The sequence below is a fragment of the Eptatretus burgeri genome, chromosome 13, assembly GCF_056783735.1.
Source record: "Eptatretus burgeri isolate ZD-2024b chromosome 13, Ebu_testis_v1, whole genome shotgun sequence".
NCBI lineage: Eukaryota > Metazoa > Chordata > Myxini > Myxiniformes > Myxinidae > Eptatretus > Eptatretus burgeri.
In genome coordinates, this window is record NC_140973.1 from 51,001,027 (window position 1) to 51,017,647 (window position 16,621).

General features: G+C 42.3%; 1 protein-coding gene and 1 long non-coding RNA gene across 4 annotated transcripts in view; one reads left to right on the forward strand and one right to left on the reverse strand.

Moving 5' to 3' along the window:
• Positions 1-10,015, reverse strand: part of UBA3 (ubiquitin like modifier activating enzyme 3) — a 91,318-nt gene extending 81,303 nt beyond the window's left edge. Inside the window, exon 1 of one of the 3 annotated variants that reach the window (XM_085852409.1) lies at positions 9,732-10,015. In XM_085852409.1, the coding sequence (XP_085708535.1) occupies positions 9,732-9,754 (23 nt within the window). In that variant the 5' untranslated portion in view covers positions 9,755-10,015. The remainder of the gene's footprint in view (positions 1-9,731) is intronic. The other 2 variants (XM_085852408.1, XM_085852410.1) reach the window with 2 other exon arrangements.
• Positions 10,016-12,110: 2,095 nt separating this feature from the next.
• On the forward strand, positions 12,111-15,905 carry LOC147014457 (uncharacterized). The gene is made up of 2 exons (XR_015050769.1): positions 12,111-12,455; positions 14,501-15,905. It is a non-coding gene; the product is annotated as an uncharacterized LOC147014457 (long non-coding RNA).
• The last annotated feature ends 716 nt before the right edge of the window (positions 15,906-16,621 follow it).

A 16,621-nucleotide genomic window follows, 5' to 3' on the forward strand; every position in this document is an offset into this window, starting at 1 on the left:
AGGTAAATGCAATAACTGCAACAGACTGGAATGCAAATGAAACAAAGTTTTGAAATAAATAATCAACAAACTTATTTGAGTCTAGCCGAAAGTTTCTTGTTGTGTAAATTTACATTCACTAAGGCTGCGAATAATACAAACGCTACACTCGTAAATTATTTATTCTGGAAAATGTTTGATAGTGTTCGTTTGTACATTGGAACACAACAAGTTGAAGCGGTTGATTATGTCTCTGCTACATCTGAAATGATGACATTTACACTCTATTCATTTCATGATATAATGGGAAAGAGGGCTGTCAAAGGTTTTATTCCTGATATGGCAAAGGAAACAAACACAGACCCTGGATATAATCAAAGGAAAGGAAGGTATAATGATGATACAAAACAGGTAATGGCTTTACTGTGGTAGTTCCTCTTGATGGTATATTTGAATTTTGTGATCATGATAAAGTTCTATATGATCTTAAAATTAGATTACAACTGCAAAGGAATGATAATGAAAATAGATTGCTTTTTGGTATGGCTCATGCTTTTGCTGATCAGAATAAATTTCTAATTGATGAAATTAGTTGGTATATTAGTGAATATACTCCTAATCTTAAAACAGAAGAGATGTTGAATTGAACACTTAACTCAAAGAAGCCACTCAATGTATCATTCCTTAAAAGAAGATGCCAACACGTTAAACTGAACCAAACCACTTACACGTGGAATTTGGGTGTTCTGGAAGGAAAGCCACGATATCTGTGGCTCATTTTAAAAAAACAAACAAAAAAAAAGATGGTGATACTGCTACTGATAAGAATAATGAGTTGAGTGATAATGCTCAGGTGAAACAACTTCGCGTTTCTCCAGATGGAACATTTTATCCATCAGATAGATTGGAAATGAATTGGGAAAAAAATGATTATGCTGAAGCATAGAATCTTACCAAAATGTGTGTGAAAGCAATGGAAATAAAGAACCCATTTTGGATATGACAGCATTTAAAAGTTTGTATACAATCTATGCGATTGACCTGAATGCTCAAAAGGAAACTATAAAGTCTAATCGAGTGGATACTTCCCTATACATTGAAAGAGAAGAGAGTGAAGAAGTTGATACATATTGTTTGCTTTTGGAAGAAACAGAATTACAGATTAATACAGATAATGGTGTTATGATTCGTCTCACATAATTTTTTGATAAATAAATGAGTAGTAAAGTGCCAACTGGGGTATATGTTAATCAAATCAATCTTCATAAACTATCATCTTGTATTCAAAATCAAAAGCCTTGTATGATTAATGTTAATACAATTCAGAGAAAAGGAGCAGTAAGAATTGATGTTTTGCTCACAAGAGAACAGATGAAAATCTTGAATGATACTGGCTCACTTAAAATTAAAATGTCAAAACCAATGTTGAAGAAATATTCAATAAGAGAGACGAGTGGAGGATTTCTCCCATTTCTAATTCCTTTATTTGCTGGTTTAAGTGCGGCTGGAGCATTGACGGGTGGTATTTCAGCAGCGGTGCAAACTGCCAACGAAAGGAAGGCTCAACTCCAGGCTCAAAAAGAATTGGAAAGACATAACAAAGAGTTGGAGAAACAAATTAGTGGAAGTGGTGCAATTGTAGATTTTGCTGAAAAACTTGAAAGTCTGCCTGATAAAGCGAGATTGTTAGTTGGAGATATGCTTTCTTCTATTCGCACAAGCAGGTGTAAAATTAACTAAAAGGGGTAATGGATTATATCTTTCTAATAAATAAAGGAGCATTGATGAGTGGTTTGAAGAATTTGGAAAGAATAAATCAAATTTAGAACTTATCAAATATTGTAAGAAATTAAAAATTCATAATGTGGTTATTTGTACGAGATTAATTAACAAACGTGTCTAAACATACAAATAATATTATTATGAACTTAGAAGATAATAATGGGAACGGTTCTCATTGGGTTTGTATTTTTAATCGTAAAGATAAATATTATTATCCCGCCTCCCGGAGGGAGGGAGCGGGATATTGTAATCGTCCGGTTTGTTTGTTTGTTTGTCTGTTAGCAACTTTACGGCAAAACGGCTTTAGCAAACACTATTAAATTTAATCCACAGGTGGGCAATAAACCTTGGAAGACCCCATTAACTTTTGGGTCCAATTGGATCAAAGGTCAAGGTGACGAAAAGATCAAAATCGTTTTTCGCACATAACTTCATCAAAAATGATCTGATTTACTTCAAACTGAGCTTATAGTGAACCTTATTCTATTTGTCACTTATAATCCTACCCATTCCTATAGTGAAAAATGCATATTTGTGAAGATTGGTAGGGTCCGAAGTTTTGGGGGTCATGGTCATCGGTCAAAATTACATATTTTCCATTATAAATCAAAAAAGGTTAGGAATATGCGTGTTTACTATGGAAGACATATATCAAGTCCTTCATTGGCTTTCATTTGACACCATGACCTTTGACCTTATGTGGCCTTGAAAGGTCAAAATCATTTTACGGTCATAACTTTGTCAAAAATGGTTTAATTGACTTCAAACTAAGACTAAAATATTCCTTATAATCAACATTCAGGTTAAGGATGTATCAAATTTAAATTTGATCCCCAAAATAACTATGCCTTAAATGGGCGGGATTTGTTGTTCCTGGCATCACTTGTTTTGATAGTTATGGTCTTTCACCACCTGTTGAAGTAATAAATATCTTACAGAATGGTGTTTATCAAACATTTCAAGTCCAATAATTAAATTCCAAGAGTTGTGGTCAATTATGTCTATATGTGTTATTTCAACTCAACAAAAATAAATTTTTTAATGACTATTTTTAATCTAATATAAATGACTTATGTTGGTAAAGATGGGTCTATCTTTGGTGTATCCCAAGAATTGGATATCGATTTATCAAATTATTACACAAAGGCACAGGCTGAACGACAAATATAGTATCGCAAAAAATATAAACATGAAAAATGCTTATAAATTAATAAATTATCCAAGCCCGACTGACTTGGTGAGATTAAGTGATTTATCACAATATATATCCTTAAATAAAACGGCACGTGTTGTGTTAAAGGAGTAGAACTTACAACCACAACACCTGGTGCAACAAACCATACACCTTTTCTTATTAAATTCAATTATCTGCATTGTATTGAATTTTATAAAGAAGGAAGTATAGTTAATATGAGAATAGAGAAATGGAGGTATAATATGTGCGATTTAGGATATAATTGGTCTTTTCCATTCAACCGAGAAGACCGACACGATTTTTATCAGTCTCGTAAAGAAGAATATTATCCTCTTGGTAAGAATCAGGAGATATGTGGAAGCACAATTAGCAAACAACAAATACACAATTTCGGGAAAAGGAAATTATATGATGGTGAGGCAATAGTTTATATGACAAAGGAAGGAAGGAAATTGGATAATTATACAAAGTCGAGGAATACAAACTGATTTAACAACAGGAAGATGGGGTGGTATTACATGTCATCATATTAATCTGTCATATATTTCTGATACATAAATAACAGCAAGAAGACTTCAAGAAAATTATATTTTTTGCATTCAAGGATGCATACAAGAAAAGGGTGTTCGATTTTACATTTCTTATGAATTGGAACATAGACAAGGGCTATTTTCAATTAAAAACTGGCCTTATACTGATGTTAAAAAAACCCACATAGAGATTTGATTAAAATATTAAATAAAAATGAACTTCTAAAGGTGATGAAATATAAAACTCTTTTAGAAATAATCAACAAATCTTATTGGTTTCCTGTTATGAGAAAAATAATTGTGGAATCAAGAGTATTGCAGAATCCAGATTAATATATATATATATATATATATATATATATATATATATATATATATATATATATATATATATATATATATATATATATATATATATATATATATATATATATATATATATATATATATATATATATATGACATTCTTTGGGGTGAAAGTGGTTCAAGGATAGTAAGGGATGAGGAAGGAGTTGAAGAAACTGAGACAAGAGAGAAGGAGAAGAGGGAGAAGAGAGAGACGAGAGAGGGAGGAGGAGAGGGGGAAGAGAGAGGGAGGAGGAGAGGGGGAAGAGAGAGGGAGGAGGAGAGGGGGAAGAGAGAGGGAGGAGGAGAGGGGGAAGAGAGAGGGAGGAGGAGAGGGGGAAGAGAGAGGGAGGAGGAGAGGGGGAAGAGAGAGGGAGGAGGAGAGGGGGAAGAGAGAGGGAGGAGGAGAGGGGGAAGAGAGAGGGAGGAGGAGAGGGGGAAGAGAGAGAAGGAGGAGAGGGAGAAGAGAGAGAAGGAGGAGAGGGGGAAGAGAGAGAAGGAAGGAGGAGAGGGAGAAGAGAGAGAAGGAGGGGGAAGGAGGAGAGGGAGAAGAGAGAGAAGAAGGGGGAAGGAGGAGAGGGAGAAGAGAGAGAAGGAGAGGGAGAAGGAGGAGAGGGAGAAGGAGGAGAGGGAGAAGAGAGAGAAGGAGAGGGAGAAGAGGGAGAGGGAGGAAAGAGAGAATAAATAAATGTAAAAATATGGAAACCAGTGAGATTATAAAAAAGATGAAAGGTATTACAGAAAATAAATAAATCTCAACACACCGAAGAGGAAAACAAAGAATTGGCAAGTCTATTAGAAATAGATGTGTCAAGACTATCAACATCGGTTTCAGGGAGAAGATTTAAACGAGAAAGAAGGAAAAGATTATATTCTTGATGATGTTGGTGTAATTGCCTTTGATTAAAGTTTTACATCTTTTTTTCTTAAATAAATGGAGGAGAGAGTGAAGACATTTTTAAGGATTCTTTTTGTTTTAAAATTAAGATTCAAATGTGCATGTTGGAAACTGAAAAAGTTTTCGCACTCTGTCAGAATTTTTCACATAAATAAATTAGTTGTCTAAAATGTAAAAAGAAAACCAAGAGTAAAAATATCTTGCATGTTAAAAGTAAAAATAATAGGGTTATACAAAAAGGTACATGTTTGGTGTGTGGCTCAAAAAAGAGTGAATTCACCAAACACAAACAAGGGGGAGATATACAAAAGTTATCAGGAAGTAAATTTACAACTGGAATACCAGGGGAATTACATCTACCAGGGTATTCTTTCTGTGGTCCAGGAACAAACTTGAATAAAAGATGAGATGAGACTGACAATCCTAAACTGTGGAGCAAACCTATCAATAGGGTTGATGAAGTGTGCATGAGGCATGATATTGATTATGGAAATAGCACAACGTTGGAAGAAAAACACGAAGCCGATAGAGAAATGTTGTATAATTTGTCTCTGATACAAAATCCAACCTTGAGAGAAAAAGTTGAATAGGTTCATCGTGAAGAAGATGATCAGTGCTAAATTGAAACTTGGGCTTGGAAATTCAAAAAAAACTTATAGGCTCTAATGATGTCATTGAAGAGCAATTTGCTGATGAATTACATAAACCAATAATCACAAAGTTTAATAGAAGGAAGGTTTATTCCAAGGAAGTTGAATATATCTGGTCCGCTGATTGAATTGAACTCAATTATGATAAGGGGTACAAGTATGCTTTAACCATTATTGATTGGAGGAGTAGATATGTGTGGGTTGTTCCTTTGAAAAATAAAACAGGTAATACTCTTATGTTAGCTTTCCAACAGATATTCAATAAAAGCAAGAGAAAAACCTAAAAAATTGTGGACTGATGAGGGTACAGTGTTCTACAACAAAACATTTGTGAATTTTCATTAAAATAACAACATTACATTATATAGCACCTTTAATGAAGGAAAAGCGGTTGCTATTGAGAGTTTTAATCGCACTTTAAAAGAGACTATATAAAAAATTCCCTCAACTCGGTTCTCAACAACGGTTGTCTTAAATTCAGGACATTGTAGATAAATACGACACGATTCATAACTCAACAAAAACGAAACCATCAGAAACATTTACAAAATTAAAATATGAAAAAGAGATTAATGTCAGAAAGCCTAAGTTCAAAGTTGGTGATATAGTAAGAATATACAGGTGGAAATCCCATTTTGAAAAAGGTTATACCAAGCAATGGACAAATGAACTTTTTTAAATTGTTGTCGTCGGTACAGTTCCTTGGACTTACAAATTATATGATTTAAAGGGGGAAATTGAGATTTTAAAAATTAAAAGGGAGGGAAATTAAAAGGGGGAAGAGATTTTAGGTTCATTTTATTCACAGGAATTACAAAAGACAAAGATAAATTGAAATTTTTTTTTGACTCCACCCATTTTTAAACTCCACCCCTTTTGACTCCACCCACACAAGCCCCACCCACACAGGCCACATCCATGCAAACCCCACTCACAAAAGCCACATCCACACAAGCCCCACTTACAAAAGCCACATCCACACAAATCCACCCACATAAGCCACATCCACATAATTAGTGATTAGTTTATGAGTTCCCACACACAACATGTTTATTTAATTTTTAAAAAATTACTCCACCCACACAAGCCACATCCACACAAGCCCCACCCACCCACCCACACAAGCCCCAACCCCCTGTGCACCCCTACCTTTGACCCACCACCCCCCCCTCATGGGGAGGGGAGAGGGATGACGGGGTAGTGGGTCGTTGAGGGAGCGCACCGACCCCCCCCCACCCTAACCCTCCCCCAACCCCCCATCCCCTTTATTCTTTTCTTGAAATTCAAAATCAGAGAATTATAAGGAAAGCATTTATAATTAAACAAAAATAATAACATTGAACAAAATCTTCTTTCGCAGCAGTCTGATGGTTTGTTTTGGTTTTGAAACTCGATCAACATATTCTGTTCAAAACAAAGAGTGAAGAACAATTAGGGTATATAAAGATGATTATATGATATTAATAAAATAATAAATATAACATTTACCTCCAGAAGATAGAGTGTCGTGTCAGTTTCCTCCAGAAGATTGAGTTTAGTGTTTGGTTCATCCAGACAAGTGTTTAAATTGAAAAATAAAATAAAATAATGAGACAGAAACAGAAAAACACACACACACACACACACACACACACACACACACACACACACACACACACACACACACACACACACACACACACACACACACACACACACACACACACACACACACACACACACCTTTGACTCGACTCATTCAAGATCGGAGGACGTGAGAGAACTTCTTGCTAGCCAACAAAAATGTCATTCAATTCTCTTCTGAACGATTGAATATCTTAAAGGAAGTCATTCATTTTTTGCCACTTGTCGTGATATGCAAACGCCTCCTTTTCCAAATCAGTTATCAACGATGTTCTTATTGGGGACAACCTGTTCGAAAAAGACACCATAATTATTGGTTGTACAGTGATTTAATTCTGTATAAAACAACAAATAATGAATTGGGTTAAGGATCTCACCTGCATCTTGTGAAAACGATTGATCCGCAAGGTCGGAGAAATTATCTGCACAATCCATTCTCTAAATAAAACACACTCGGCACACAAGTTGGTTTAAATAAGCAACTTGATGACGTAATGGGAGATTTCACAACAATGGTTTTTTCAGGGTGTGTCCCACATAGGAAATGACTTCGAATTTTCTTTGGCTTGGTTCGGGCGAGGCAGCTCGGCTGACTCCAGACCGACTCATTTTAACACGAAAATGAAACAGCTTGCTTTGAATGAATTTGAGAAAACTTGCGTTTAAAAGCTGTTTCAACTTCCCTTTCTTTTGTGCTTGAAGAGATAAAGTGAATATACTCGATGGAAATGAATGTTATAAGAAAATTAAGTTATTCCCGAAAGTAGAACATGGGAAAATATTTGTTGGTTCGCTCTTTGAGTGGAATGAAAATATAAAAGGGAAGAAGTGCTTTAATGAGTAAGTCTCAATCTTTCATAGTCTCAATTTTACATAATTTGCTTGTATGGGAGGGGGAGGTAATGAGTCTCAATTTTACATTTGCTTGTATGGGAGGGAAGGGGATTGGTGGGGAGAAAAATCAGTCTCCTATTTTGAGCTTTTGGGGCTTGAGTCAGAAAGTTTTCCCTGTTTTCCCCATTCATTTGAATGGATGTTCCAGAAACCCCATTTATCATCTACTCGTGTGGGGAGGGGAGCACGGCGGGAGGAAGGTATGGGGGAGGGGAGCGCGGCGGAAGGAGCATGGGGAGGGGAGCGTGGCCGAAGAAGTGTGGGGAATGGGAGCGCGGCGGAAGGGAGCGCGGGGAAGGGAGCGCGGGGAAGGGAGCGCGGGGAAGGGAGCGCGGGGGAAGGGAGCGCGGGGGAAGGGAGCGCGGGGGAAGGGAGCGCGGGGAAGGGAGCGCGGGGGAAGGGAGCGCGGGGAAGGGAGCGCGGGGGAAGGGAGCGCGGGGAAGGGAGCATGGTGGGTCGGGGGAAGGAGCATGGGGAGGGGAGCGTGGCGGAAGGAGCATGGGGAGGGGAGCGTGGCGGAAGGAGCATGGGGAGGGGAGCGTGGCGGAAGGAGCATGGGGAGGGGAGCGTGGCGGAAGGAGCATGGGGAGGGGAGCGTGGCGGAAGGAGCATGGGGAGGGGAGGGGGGCGGGAGGAGCGTGGGGAGGGAGCGCGGCCGAAGGAGCGTGGGAGGGGAGCGCGGCCGAAGGAGCGTGGGGAGGGAGCGCGGCCGAAGGAGTGTGGGGAGGGGAGCGCGGCAGAAGGGAGCGCGGTGGAAGAAAGCGTGGCGGAGGGAACATGGGGAGGGGAGCATGGCTGAAGGAGCGTGGGGAGAGGAGCGTGGCGAGAGGAAGGTATTGGGGAGAGGAGCATGGTGGAAGGAGCGTGAGGAGGGGACCACGGCAGAAGGAGCGTGGGGAGAGGAGCGTGGGGAGGGGAGCATAGCGGAAGGAGCATGGGGAGGGGGTGTGGCCGAACGAGTGTGGGGAGGGGAGCGTGGCCGAAGGAGTGTGGGGAGGGGAGCGTGGGGAGGGGAGCGTGGGGAGGGGAGCGTGGGGAGGGGAGCGTGGGGAGGGTGTGGCCGAAGGATTGTGGGGAGGGGGTGTGGCCGAAGGAGTGTGGGGAGGGGGTGTGGCCGAAGGAGTGTGGGGAGGGGAGCATGGCCGAAGGAGTGTGGGGAGGGGAGCATGGCCGAAGGAGTGTGGGGAGGGGAGCGTGGCCGAAGGAGTGTGGGGAGGGGGTGTGGCCGAAGGAGTGTGGGGAGGGGAGCATGGCCGAAGGAGTGTGGGGAGGGGAGCGTGGCGGAAGGAGCATGGGGAGGGGAGCGCGGCGGAAGGAGCATGGGGAGGGAGCGCGGCGGAAGGAGCGTGGGGAGGGGAGCGCGGCCGAAGGAGCGTGGGGAGGGAGCGCGGCCGAAGGAGCGTGGGGAGGGGAGCGCGGCCGAAGGAGCGTGGGGAGGGGAGCGTGGCCGAAGGAGTGTGGGGAGGGAGCGTGGCCGAAGGAGTGTGGGGAGGGGAGCGTGGCCGAAGGAGTGTGGGGAGGGGAGCGTGGCCGAAGGAGTGTGGGGAGGGGAGCGTGGCCGAAGGAGTGTGGGGAGGGGAGCGTGGCCGAAGGAGTGTGGGGAGGGGAGCGTGGCCGAAGGAGTGTGGGGAGGGGAGCGTGGGGAGGGGAGCGTGGCCGAAGGAGTGTGGGGAGGGAGCGTGGCGGGAGGAGTGTTGGGGGGAGAAGTAAGAGTGGTGAGGGGATAAGCCTAATGGGGACGGGGTGGATCGAGGGGGACGTAGGGTGGCACGAACAAGGGACAAATTCAATCAATAGAGAACTAAGACAAAGATGAGTTGGGCAGACAAACTCACGGCTCGTCAGAAACCTTGGCCATGCCACAATGCTGCTCTTGCTTTGCCTTAAACCTGCATGTGCTGTCAGTCCGAGATCATCGCGAAGTCGATGCCTCTCTGTACAAAATTCCGTCCACACCGAACACAACGAAACATGAGGTACAGTGAGAGCTTCCAGACCAACTACCCAATCCCTGCACAAGGGTATGAAGGGATACTACGGGCCAATAAGCATCACATGATCCACGTCAAAATGAAAAACGCTAAAGTAAAACCGATCGTCAGCCACAGCGGCCATTCCATAACAGGTCGGGTTATAGTCACAAACAAAAGCTGAATAAAATCTGTCCAGTCTTGAAAACAAGATCCAAATGACAGAATGTTTTTTTCAAACAACAAAGAAAGTGCTGCCGCCAACTATTCCAACATGACCGATATCAAATGCATATAAAGAGACCAAAAAAAAAAAAAACTCGTCGGGGTCTCAAGGAATACTGACCATCGACGTTTACCAAAAAGGGTAAAAAGAGTTCAATGGATATTTTTCTTTTGAATGAAAGACAGAGGTGGAGAACGTTCTTTCAGACCTTTTAATAACATCGGTGCATCTTTCTGAAAAGCCTGGTGTTGCTTTGGCGATTAAGGTGACTGGCTTGGGATCTTAGGGTCCTGAGTTCAAGCGCCATACCCGCTGAATTAACACCTGGTGGGGTTGACTCAGCCTGTCATCCTTCCGAGGTGGGCGAAGCATGTACGAGTGTACTGGTAATAGGGGCACTGCATCAGCGCCACCATCGCGCCCCAACAAAATGAGTCCCAGGCAGAGCCGTCAAGAGCTGCCATAAGCAACAAGAAGAAGACCTTTTTGAAGAAGTTCACCAACGCTTTATATTGAAGACACTTTATACAAACCCCTGCTCCTCACGATGCCGCCGATGCAGTGCCCCTATTACCAGTGCACTGGTGCTCATTTCACCGACCCCGGAAGGATGACAGGCTGAGTCAACCCCACCTGGTGTTAATTCAGTGGCCAGCGGGGCTCGAACTCAGTACCCCGAGGATCCCAAGCCACCGCCCGAACCACCTCGAACTCAGTACCCCGAGGATCCCAAGTCGCCGCCCGAACCACCTCGAACTCACTACCCCGAGGATCCCAAGCCACCGCCCGAACCACCTCGAACTCAGTACCCCAAGGATTCCAAGCCACCGCCCGAACCACCTCGAACTCAGTACCCCGAGGATCCCAAGCCACCGCCCGAACCACCTCGAACTCAGTACCCCGAGGATCCTAAGCCACCGCCCGAACCACCTCGAACTCACTACCCCGAGGATCCCAAGCCGCCGCCTGAACCACCTTGAACTCACTACCCCAAGGATCCCAAGCCACCGCCTGAACCACCTTGAACCCAGTACCCCGAGGATCCCAAGCCACCGCCCGAACCACAAAGCCAACATCAGGCACTCATCAAGTGAAAACTGCAATATATTTACTCTTTGACATGTAATCCCAATATGGCTGATGTTGCTAATTTTATTAGTTCCAGGGGATTGTGACAGGGTGGAGGAAAGTCTCTGTAAATTGGATGCTGGATTATGAAAAAATATTTATGCCAACATGACTCTTGATGCTCCGTTTTATTTTTTTCAGCTCATTCTGATGGGATGGATGAAATTCTAACAGCAGAAGTCTACCTTTGGCAAAGATGTGCACCATAGATTCTTCTCAACCTTCTGCTCGTGTTCCTGATGCCACGACTCAAGTGTTTCCAACTGACTGGAGCTTGTGTATTTTGGACCAGGAACTTACGGAAGAATCACTCATTTGCCCAGCACATTCCACGAGACAAAGCTATGATTCAGGATATGAGACACCAGGTAAAAATGTCTACGTTTCACGAACTTGGATGCGTCCCTGTGAACATCACTATGTCCAGACTTGATGACTGTAGTGGAATTAAACAGACCTTAACATCACACAAGGCATCATGGAACAGGTCCTGCTTCAACAAATTTGGCATGTTTTAACTACAGAGTAACATGTGCCGCTTCTGGCCCCAAGAGCCTGGCAGGGCTAGGCCGGGATCCAATGGAAGGGCACGATTCAGATGACAGCAAGTTGCTTCGGTTCGTTACCCCACCCTTCACCCGGGGCTTATAAAAGGCGGATCACGAAGCCATTCTCTCTCTCTCTCTCTCTCTCTCTCTCTCTCTCTCTCTCTCTCTCTCTCTCTCTCTCTCTCTCTCTCTCTCTCTCTCTCTCTCTCTCTTTCTCTCTCTCTTTCTCTCTCTCTCTCTCGCTGTCTCTCTCTCTGTCTCTCTCTTTTTCTCTCTCTCTTTCTCTCTCTCTCTTTCACTCTCTTTCACTCTCTTTCACTCTCTTTCACTCTCTTTCACTCACTCACTCACTCACTCACTCACTCACTCACTCACTCACTCACTCACTCACTCACTCACTCACTCACTCACTCACTCACTCACTCACTCACTCACTCACTCTCACACACACACACTCTCTCCCCCCTCTTCCCCCCCCCCCTCTCGCTTGCCTGCCTCACACTGTCTCTGCTTGTTTGCCGCACCCACTGCTCCGCCTTCTCTTAGCTGCACCTCATTGTCTGCCTGTCGCTGCATATGCACTCGGGGTTGGTGTGCAACAGATGTCCCTCTGGACCAGTGCGGAGCACACATTTCCACGAGCCCCGGAAAAGTGATCAAGCTAGGGATAACGCGTCGACTCTTAAGGTGAGATCACTCAAGCAGAGCGTCCCCTAAAGTGTACTGGGTTGCGTGGTCGGCCGACCTTGCCAGGTATTGAGAGGCAATTAGTTCTCATCTGCTCTTTTTCCTTCTGGCTAACTAATCTTCATTGTGTGTGTGTGTGTGTGTGTGTGTGTGTGTGTGTGTGTGTGTGTGTGTGTGTGTGTGTGTGTGTGTGTGTGTGTGTGTGTGTGTGTGTGTGTGTGTGTGTGTGTGAAGATTGTAGAAGATATAATGGGATAAGTCTGCTTTTGTAAATTGCTTGCCTTTTGTCGCACCCCACAAATTCCTTGCTATTTCTGCTGTACAAAATAATAAACTCCATTCATTATACCACATACCTTTCCTCACCTGATTGTAAGTAAATGCTTTCTATAGAAATGTTCCCAGCTCGTTTTCGTCTTTTCCTTCATTGGTCCAGCATGGTCCATATTGTAGCTAAGCTGGGACATCATTCCCCAATGATCTGTTTCCTAGCCGGTACGTTCTTGGCAGTTACGCTCGGCTGCATCTGATCCGGTAAGGTGATCCGGTTTGAGCAAGGTGTACAGAGGGTGTGTCCCCCGGTAATTATATCATGTGACTATTTTACGTAACCGGTTTTTCATTAGACAGAGGACCCTAAGTGATGTGGTTGAGTTATTGCTGTTCACGGGTCACGGAGTTTCTGTGTGCGATGGCCTGCCATTCCAGAGAGTCTAGTGGGAACCTGACCACCTTGTGGTCTTCTCGCACCCGAACCCGGGTCCGTAACAATATTTCAGGTCATTGAATTCAACCATCCAATTATTTTTTAGGTCAACATTGACCAAAACATAGGCATAGGTCAAAATAAAAACATAAAAACATAGGCATAGGCCAACATAAAAACAAAACATAAAAACAAAACAAAACAAAAAGGTCAACATAGGCCCAAGGTGAACAATTAAGGAGGTATTTCTAAAATCGACATTTTTAATCCGATTGACTTGAAATTTTAAGAGGATTTATACTTCAGGTCACTGAATTCAACCAGCCAATTATTTTTGACGTCAACATGGACCATAATGTCAACATAGTCCCAAGGTCAACAACAAAGGTTGTATTTCTAAAATCCTCATTTTTAATCTGATTGGCTTGAAATTTGAAGAGGATTTATATTTCAGGTCTCTGAATTCAACCAGTGAATTATTTTTGAGGTCAACATAATGCACTAGAGTAATGCACTTGAGGTGGGAGTAGTGTTGTGGCATCATTTTTCATTCGGTTTAATAATAGGTTAGTATGCTTCATCTTTGCTTCATCTTGTGGCTATTTCCGGTTTGGGATTTCCAGCTGGGGTTTCTGGTTCTCTGGAGTTTACTGTTATGGAGTAATAAAGACTTGGAATCCAAACGTCTCAGATGTCTTTTCTACCATGCAAAAGCTGTTGTACTTTGGCTGCACCATATTGTGCTATGATGTTTCTTCTACAACATGGCTGCCAATGCTGTTTCCACATTGATTGCTTGACATCATCGCGAACCCTCTGTTGCAGCTCTTCATCCACAGTAACAAGGAGTCGATTTGTCGGGCGATGTGATAATCGATGTACTGCACTCACATCCACACCCTGTGTTAACTAAAGAGGTCATAGAACATGATACCCCTTGCAGTGTTCATGTAAATATTTCAGTTTTAATACAATAAGGATTTTAAAGATGTTAACTAAAGAGGTCATAGAACATGATACCCCTTGCAGTGTTCATGTAAATATTTCAGTTTTAATACAATAAGGATTTTTAAAGAAAAAAAGAAATCCAGAGGTTTAACACTATTGAAACAGTTTCATCAGCACCCTTAAACACCACCCCATAGAGTACTGTACCGCAAAACTGGAGGTTATTGGAAGTATTTATTTAGAAGGTGATTTGTGTTCTGGTGTTGAAGTATGTCATTCAATTAAAATAAAATAAAGATTGTAAAAGTTGAATAAATAAATTAATTCTGGGTTTTACGACCCAGATATTTCAGATTTCTCCTCATCTGCAAGTACAAATTGTCTTTCACAGCTTGCAGTCCCATCTTCAACGACTCACACAACTTGACCTGTGGACTCGAGTTCTTATTCATACTTCTGTGATACAAGGCTTCACCCTCTGAGGACTTTTTACGGCGTGACTGGCCTGTCGGCTGTATCCTGTGCACACCCTCAGGACAAGATCCTTTCGGACATACTCGCACCCACTTATAAACTGCTGGAGTTTCTTTCACAAACTGTTCGTTTGAGATAAGTTACCACCTTGAGAGTCATTAGCTAACTTTTCGCTGCATTGATACTTATCTGTGACGTTTTGTACATGTTTAATTTGGAGATTCTGAGGAACGTCATGAAGTTTTGGTTTTAATCAGAATTATTGTTTTTTAAGGTAGATAGTAGGGATTTATAAAAAAAAAATACCTTAAAAGTTATCCTTCTGTCTCTTGTCGTATGTAGGTTTCACCCACAAACAACACAAAAGGCATGTTAGTGTCTTTATTTCTTTCCTGCCATGACATCCTCAGGGTTACCGGTGCACTCGCTGTGGTGCCACGAGGTGGACACGTAACAGAATTAAATCACATTAGGTATACCTGGCACTACCTGCAGTTGGGTGAGCCTTTTCCAGCATTGGTTTTGGGACGTGATGAACATTGAAAAGCCTACTGGAGTTATTGGTATCATCGTGATTACCCTTTGCCTGTGGGCTAGCGGAAGCACTGCCTGACCGCAAAAATCCCAATATACACTGAAAGCAGCCTTTGTTGGCTTCAAAACAGATGTCAAGGCCAATGTGTGAAAGCTTAAAAACTTGCCCAGATTCCGAAGTACCGACACCCAAAAGGTGCTGTGGTTCAAATAATATACAAACAAACGCCCAAACACTTGAAAATATTTATATAGATGGGATCAGGTGTGGAAGGGTGGGAGTGAGGAGAGGGGGGGGGGGAATCATTTTTCTGACTGTTTGTTAGAGGCAAAAAACAAATAAAATTGTGACTTGCATGGTATTCTGGGTGCATTTGAAGGTTTATTATACTGAGATAAGTTTTGCACCATTTCATCACAAACGTATATTTGTTTTATTTGGCTCTAAATAAAAGTCTTTTCTGATGCCCTGGTAACAACTACTAATGCTGAAAAATATGTTTCGTAACTGGTGAGCTTTGTATGTGACCAAATATCCAGTGTAGCAGTGAAGATGGCATTCCTCTACAGGAGATGTATCAGCTGCATTCGTGAAGGGAGATATTGACAGTTGTATTGGTGGACATGAACGCTCCTTTAGATGGTAGAGTGTATCATGTGACTTTCTGTGCAATTGTTTGCATTATGATGCTTTATATTTTGGTGATTGAACCTGTAAAAACATTGTACAGCATATCAACGTGTGTGTGTGTGTGTGTGTGTGTGTGTGTGTGTGTGTGTGTGTGTGTGTGTGTGTGTGTGTGCGTGCGTGTGTGCGCGCGCGCGCGCACCTGTGTATTATGTTTGGGTGGTTGATATTCATCATCCCGGCTGGAACTTGAAGTTTTTATTAACTGGGGTACTTAAATTGGGTGGGCACGTGTGTGTGGGAAGCACCCCTTGTCGGTGAGGAGCCCAGCAACAAATGGTAGTGTGGTGCAGGAACTTATGATCCTCGTTGGTTGTAATTGCTCCCTTATAAACTGTGCCCTGATTGCCTAAACTTAAAATCTGTTGGCAGGAAGACTATCTATCAAAAATCCGACAGCTTTTCAAAGCTGACAATGCCGATGACGGAGCATAATGGCAACCTCACACAATTCAGCATTATAATGGTGGCGACAATTAATTTGTAATGACAAATCAGAATGCACAGTTTCGAAACAATAATTACAAGCAAACAAAATTGACAAGAAATACAAATTCAGCCCTTCACGAAAAGACACGCACAGATAACATGTACTTATTGAATTACATAAAACCTTTCCCCACCGATGGACACTAACCTATGTATGAATGGAGTTTTGAGGATTGGTTGGGATTAAGTGGCAAATCAAAATTATCAACATTTTCACAGAACTACAAAAAGTTGCACTTTTCAAGAACCCCACCCCCAATATATATATATATATATATATATATATATATATATATATATATATATATATATATATATATATATATA